Source organism: Triticum dicoccoides, chromosome 2B (assembly GCF_002162155.2).
Source record: "Triticum dicoccoides isolate Atlit2015 ecotype Zavitan chromosome 2B, WEW_v2.0, whole genome shotgun sequence".
NCBI classification, from domain to species: Eukaryota; Viridiplantae; Streptophyta; class Magnoliopsida; order Poales; family Poaceae; genus Triticum; species Triticum dicoccoides.
Genome location: NC_041383.1, coordinates 451,723,854 through 451,730,803, shown reverse-complemented (window position 1 = coordinate 451,730,803; position 6,950 = coordinate 451,723,854). Strand labels below are relative to the sequence as shown.

The window sequence follows — 6,950 nt, the reverse complement described above, 5'->3', positions numbered from 1 at the left end:
TGCCCTTCGGCATGGTCTATGGCTCTCTCTGTCGTGACGTGCCTAGGTAGTGGGGTGCCCTTCGACGGTGTCTGCGATTCTCCTAGCTCTTCAAGGTGCAGAGTGATCGCAAAGCAGCTGGTGACTTCTCTTTGTCTTCTCGGTGGCGGATCTCCTTTCGACTAGTCCAACAAAGCTAGCTCCGCTCTTCTCAGTCTACCTAGTGATGGCCTGATGGGTGCTAAGTTCTCGGTGTTGGCTGTTGTCGTGTTTCACTCTTAGTTCTTCTTTTGTCGTCTCTGTTGCTCTTTGTATCTTGCTGTCTCTGTTGCTCCCTGTATCTTCTGTAACTTCTTGCTTGTGTTGTGTTGGGTACTATCTTTTGTACCCACTGTGTTGTATCTCAATCCTATTTATAATGAAAATGGTTCAGGCCGGCGTAAGCCCGTCGTAGCATCGTCAAAAGAAAAAATTGCTTTGTGTTTTCTGAGTTCTCTCCCATTGGGTAGGAGGACTAGATTTAGAAACAAGTCAGTATTACTGTTGCCTTGCCGTGTATTAGCCTCATAACCGAAGGGAGAGCACGAAAAGCAACCACACTGTAGAGGGATCAGCAAGATCGTAATCCCTTCTTCGTAAGCAAAATGGAACTTCTGAACCGAGCAGAAAAGCAAGAAAACGAGAGGAACTATCTGAAAACGACCAAATCGTCCTTTCCAGTGGAGGCGCGATCGGACGGACCAGACGGGACATCACCATTTTTTTTGGCAGGCTTCGGCGTAGTCCCAACATAAAGGAACGCACGGTTCACCTCTCCCTGCTCATCCTCCTCCCTTTCTCCACTCGCCCATGGGCACTGCAACCTTCATACTCAAGAGTTGAGAGGTAAGCAATGTTGACACTTAGTTTTTCTTACTTTCAAAACCATTCGATATGTTAGGATGCTAGGATTGCAGGTTTCGCTCGGTGCGCTATGAAAATACCATTGCTTGGTCAGACTGTTTTCATCTGTGTGACTGTTTGCAGATGAGTATACTGGTGATTACGGTAGACCTGCAATGCTGCCGCTGCAAGAAGAAGATCAAGAATGTTCTCGAGTGCCTCAAAGGTAAAACCAGCGCTCATTCCTACACTGGGAATGGTATTTTCGAAACAAGGAAATTGTTCCAGAATTACTATTTCTAGTGTTTTGCAATGAAACCGCGCATATTGAACAGTTCTTCTTACGTAAGATTGATCATACGAGGATTCATGCAATTGAAAAGTCGTGTTTACGTGTAACAGAGGATTACTGCATCGAGAAGACCGAGTACGAGGACAAAGACAACAGGGTGATCGTCCGTGGGAAATTCGACGCGGAGAAGCTCTGCAAAAAGATCTGGTGCAAGGCCTGTAAGGCCGTCAAGGATATCAAAATCGTACCACAATGGCCGCCGCCGCCGGCGGACCCCGGCCCAACCAAGCCGACGAAACCACCATGCGCATGCACATGCCCGCCTCCGCCCGAGCCGCCAAAACCATGCCCATGTCACCCGAAGGCGCCATGCCCGCCGGCTCCAACCAAGCCGCCGAAACCACCATGCGCATGCACATGCCCGCCTCCGCCCGAGCCGCCAAAACCATGTCCATGTCACCCGAAGCCATGCCCGCCGGCTCCTGAGCACAAACCATGCAAACCTGAGCACAAACCATGCAAACCTGAGGCCAAACCATGCCCGACTGAGCACAAACCATGCAAACCTGAGGCCAAAAAATGCCCTGAGCCGGAAAAAGAGCCGCCGCCGCCCAAACCAACATACAAGTTCATGCCCTACCCGTACCCGGTACCGTACCCTATGCAGTGCCAGAGCTCGCCGTGGAACTGCCCTCCGCAGCAATGTCACTGCTGCCCTGCCGAAAAGCCACCGCCCCCGCCGCCACCGCCTCCCCGACCGCCGCCGGAGCCCCCCAAGCCAGAGCCCTGTAAGTGCTCGCAGTCGCAACACCCCTCTCACGGTGGCTGTGGCTGCGGCAAGCCGCCTAATTGCTGGCCGCCGCCCACCTGGCCGCCGCAGCAACCCTGCTTCATGCCGCCACCATGGTTCACGGAGGAGAACCCGTCGGATGCCTGCTCCATCATGTGATGATTGATCTTGGATTACTACGATGAACAACGCATGGAATTGCTTTGGACTGCATTGACGTGGTGCTGCCACGTTATCTGCACCGCCTAAAAAATTCTACCGTGCCCCGAAAATCGGAATAATGCGAGCCTTAATAAACTAGTCCAGTGTTACTTATGTACTTCTACGAGTTCAGCTGTTCAATATACGTTCGAGGAGGAAGATGTGTCATGTAATCCTTTTTATTTGTGGATGTAATTTTTTTAACACATTTGTGGATGTAATTTAATTATCTGTTGTACATGTAAATCCTGTTTATTTGTGAACGTGATTTAATTGATCCTTTTTTGCGGAAGTAGTTTAATTGATCTTATATTGATAGTCCGTAATGATGTAGGGTGCTTGTACGTACTGTAGCGTGGGTCCTTCACCGGCACACATCACTCTGCTTCCCACCAAAACACTATTTCTGAGTCGTGTATCGATTTTCTTTCTTCGCTTTTGGGCATGTGATGTACCGTTGCCTTGGACCTTGGTAGAACTCCTTTCATTTTCTTAGCACTTGGATAATTTGTTGTATGGCTATGGTCAATGCTTCATAATAAAGGGAGGTTTTATTTAGTGAATAAAGAGAGGTTGTCATAGTAGACCTATTTTTTTTAGTTTCCTTGCACTTGAATAATTTGTTGTTTGGCCATGGTCAGTCCTTTATATATAAAGTGGAGTGAAACTATATTTTCGTGAAACACTATTTCTCACTACATAATGATGATGGAGGGTTTAACTCGTGTACAAAATAATTTTTTTCTTTTTTGTTTGACTAATTTTTACATTTTTCTTATTTGAAACATTTTTAAAATCCAGTATTTTTTTTAAATATTAGTGAACATCTATTGATTTAGCGAAGTTTTTCAAATAAAAAATGATAGTTGTTTTTCTTGAGCTAGAATTAAGCAAGCAGAAAAAAAAACTAAGCAAGTGAAGCAGGGAGCTGAGCCGAGCGAGCGAGAGCTTTATGGACCTAACAATGTGGGCGTTATAGCAGTAGTTCCACGGTCTAAGTATGGAATAGGAACTCCCAAGGAGTTACACAATCACCACCGGCTGACACTGAACTTGAAACATGTAAGGACACCACAACCATGCAGCAAACAACTCTATTCTCCGATCGCAGAAAAAAATAACTCTACTCTCCTTTTAGAACAAATACCAACTCTAACAACAGCCCGACATGATATACGAATGGGAAAAAACACCGCCATGACATAATTATGACCCAAGCCAACACAAACAAAATTATAATGAAACAACTGACTGCAATAACCTGCTAGAGAAAAAAGAGTTAAACCCACAAATGAAAAACAGCGCAACGAAGCCGGGGTTAGCCTCTAGTAGGACTTTTTTTTTTGCGAGGAAGCCTCTAGTAGGACTTAAAGTTGGGTGGGCTGGTTCTACCATAATAAATCCATATATATTGGGATATCTTTTATATACAATCAAAAAAGGGAATTGTACATGTGTAGCCACGTGCAAACACACGATATGATACCATCCAATTTGACACCCGACTAAACTTGGTCCAGACCCCTCTTATCACGAGTCAACATCAATGACATACAATTCTGATCTAAGATGGATGGATAGATTTTGCAGGTCAGTGGCCAACACACGAAGGCACAATAGCCCCATAACACAAACATGAGGTCGAGCTGAGCAGGTAGGTAGGTATAGGGTGGTATTCAGGATTAAGGACAGTCGTTTACTTGCATTTTCTCATCTAGCTACAAAACATACATATGTATCCAAGTATTATATAACATCAGACTATCAGTCATGCATACTACTCCCTTCGTCCCATAATATAAAAGCGTTTTTTACACTAGTTCACTAGTGTAGTGAAAAAGACTTGAAAAATGTCCATATCATCACGGGGTTTAACACTCATATAATGTCAAGTAATGCAATGGGAAAGACTATTGCACGCACACATAAGTTTGTATTTTTCTTGGGATCACGCATACAAATTTGTAATTTATAGTAAATCACCCCTTCTACATTCTCAAGCTCATCCAGGACAAGGCCAGACTATGGATCCCCGCAGGGCCTAAGCACATGAGCGCTATCATGTTGAGAGAGTAATCCTATTTTTTGATGGTGTTGTACTTGTATGATGGGCTATGTTGTGGAGCCGACGTAATGGACTATAAACTCTCTTTTTCAATTAATTAATGAGACAAATCTTTGCCTCGGTTTAGAAAAAATACAGTTACAGATAGACATACATCTAATAACAATACTTTGTCTTCTAAGTATATGTAAAAATATAATTAAAACAATCCACGGGGAATAATGAAGGGCCAACTTTTTTGCATCTCGTTTCCCTCCCAAATCGTACTTTCCACGGAAACAGTGAAGGACCAGGACTTTTGCAATTTGGAATTGTGCACTTGTTTCTCGTTTGATGTCCAGTGTCGACGGAGCGTCCTAGCTGCTATGGGATCCCTGTCTAGCGCGACGGACCAGGGCGTCCTAGCTAGACATTTGTTTCGTTTTCCCTTGGGGCTTCAATCGGATTTGGACTCCCTACCAACTCCAGCGAGCTAAATTGACACTCTTGTATGTATGCATACGTCGTTGACATACTCCCTCCGTCCGGAAATACTTGTCATTGAAATGGATATATCTAGATGCATTTTAGTTCTGAATACATCCATTTTCAGCCATTTTGATGACAAGTATTTCCGAACGGAGGGAGTACAAGCTTATCTCGCAGGTCTCCCTATCTCTCTAAGTAGAATTTAACAGAAAAAAACTACCACAATTCGGACAAGTGTCCCTCGGAACTATTCCTAACCAACTTGTGGTTGGATGGTTAGAGGTATTATGGTATCCCCAGCCCATCAGGATTCAAATCCTGGTGCTCGCATTTATTTCTGTATTTATTTCAGGATTTCCGGCGATGCACATTCAGTGGGAGGAGACGTTTCCGTCGACGACGAGACGCCTATGGTGACTTCGTAAATCTCAAGATGATATGCCGACTCGGTCTTTCGAAGATGCTCATAGGGGTAGGGTGTGCATGTGTGCGTTCATAGGGATGAGTGTATGCGCGTGTATATGAGCGCTTGTGTCTGTACTGATGTTAAAAAAACGCTACAAAAAGTCCTATGAAACTAACATTTTGTCTATTTTTTGGCTCAAAACTACCACTTTTGATAAGGTGCCGATTCAGGCATTTTAAGCCGGATTATGACAGCCCGGAGGTGGCCCATCTGTCAAGTCTGACACGTCATTGAGTAGTTTGACCGTTAAGTTGTATGTGGGCCCCACCCTAGTACATATGGTCATGGCGAGTGGCAGTGTAAGCTTGACGGAGGGAGGAGTCGACGGCCACTACGGCCGGCTGCAAGGAGGCCGCCACCGAGCTCCAAAGGCCGACCTGACCATCTTCACCAAGATGAAAGACGCCGAGGGGCATGGATCACAGACGGCGCCTTCAAACACAATGTGCTTCGGCTCCAGTGGCAGCTGCAGAATGGATGTGTCCACGTCGTCGTCCTCCCCTCGCCGCTGAAGTTGCATCCGCTGCAGCAACCGTAACTACTAGAGGTGACGGACACGGAACGATGTGCTCCCCACGGACCCGCCGTCCCGTCCGGAGCCCCACTCATTTGGCTCGATGCTAAGAGACGTCTGTGACCTCGTCCGTGATTTTGTGGGACATTTTGTAGAGCGGTAGTTTTGAGGGACACCTACCTGAATTGTGATAGTGTTTTTTAAATACATTGCAGTCCTCACTATTTTTCATTCTTTTCCATCCGTCGGCACGTCCGTTTGTCCGTCACCGTCCTCCTTTTGTCAATTCCTATTTGGCACTCAAGGCGCTATTTATAGGCAATTCTGTACATGGCGCACACCTACAAAGGAATGTCCGGCCCATATAGGTTGCGCTCTTTTACATAAACATCCACCATCCAGTTTCATGAAAGCTTCTAAAAGCTTCCAAATGGTTTTGTGAATCTTCTAGAAGCTTCCGACCAGGGTTTGTTTTCTGATTTTATTTTTCTCTTTGTGTTTTCCTTTTTTTTTGTTTTTGTAAACTTTTTAACTGTGTTTTTCTAAACTTCATGAACTTTTTCCAAGTTTGTGAACTCTTCTCAGATTTGGAACTTTTCTAAAATTCATCAATTTTTTTGAAAATTCATTGTTAAAAACAAATCATGATTTTTTAAAACTCGTGAACTTTATCAAATATTCAGGTTTTCTTAGAAAACAGGTGCCTCTTCAAGACTTTGCAAAATTCACATTTGGTTTTTCAAAAAAAAAACTTGTGTTTTATCAGAACCAACAACTATTGTTTTTTTCCTGGACAGGGAGCAACGAATGAGGTTTTCTTTATGGCAAGTCATGTTTTCTGGTTTTTTATGGAAAGTAGTGAACGGGCGAGCGCAACGGAGAAACCATCCTAATCGGCCGGCCCAAGTGTTGCTCAAGCGAGCGCCAGTTTCAAACCAGCGCTGAAGGTGCTAATTACAAGCACTCGTGAGGATCCTATTCCCATAACTGATACATATCGCTTACAGCAAAGCGTAAGACAGCGATTGCATACTAAGGGTGCTCCTGTAGGTCGACTCATTACGGCACGTGGAGGGGTCGGTCGAGATTTGAGAGTGTTTTTGGTCCGGTTTTTGAAATTTTAATCTGCTTCTAGGAGATTCCATATGTTTGTCCCCTTTTCCTACATTTTTGTAATGGTTTTCTATCTGGGTTTTTATTTTCTTCATGTCTCTTTTTTTCCTTCTTTTTTCTTTAAGTCTCATTTTTTCTGTTTTTTGTTCTTCTCTTTCTTCCTCCTTCCACATTTTTTCC

General features: G+C 44.4%; 1 protein-coding gene across 1 annotated transcript; it reads left to right on the top strand.

The window, feature by feature from the left end:
• The first annotated feature begins 772 nt into the window (after positions 1-772).
• LOC119364152 (protein PYRICULARIA ORYZAE RESISTANCE 21-like) lies at positions 773-2,439 on the top strand. Its single transcript, XM_037629571.1, has 3 exons — positions 773-864; positions 1,006-1,087; positions 1,264-2,439. The coding sequence occupies exons 2-3, from the start codon at positions 1,006-1,008 to the stop codon at positions 2,100-2,102; spliced, it is 921 nt and encodes a 306-aa protein (XP_037485468.1). The 5' UTR covers positions 773-864; the 3' UTR covers positions 2,103-2,439.
• The last annotated feature ends 4,511 nt before the right edge of the window (positions 2,440-6,950 follow it).

Excerpts from the sequence above, each read along its gene's own strand:
- LOC119364152 (XM_037629571.1), top strand. The coding sequence starts at position 1,006 with ATGAGTATACTGGTGATTACGGTAGACCTGCAATGCTGCCGCTGCAAG. Across the intron at positions 1,088-1,263 it reads TGTTCTCGAGTGCCTCAAAG|AGGATTACTGCATCGAGAAG; the intron begins GTAAAACCAGCG and ends TACGTGTAACAG.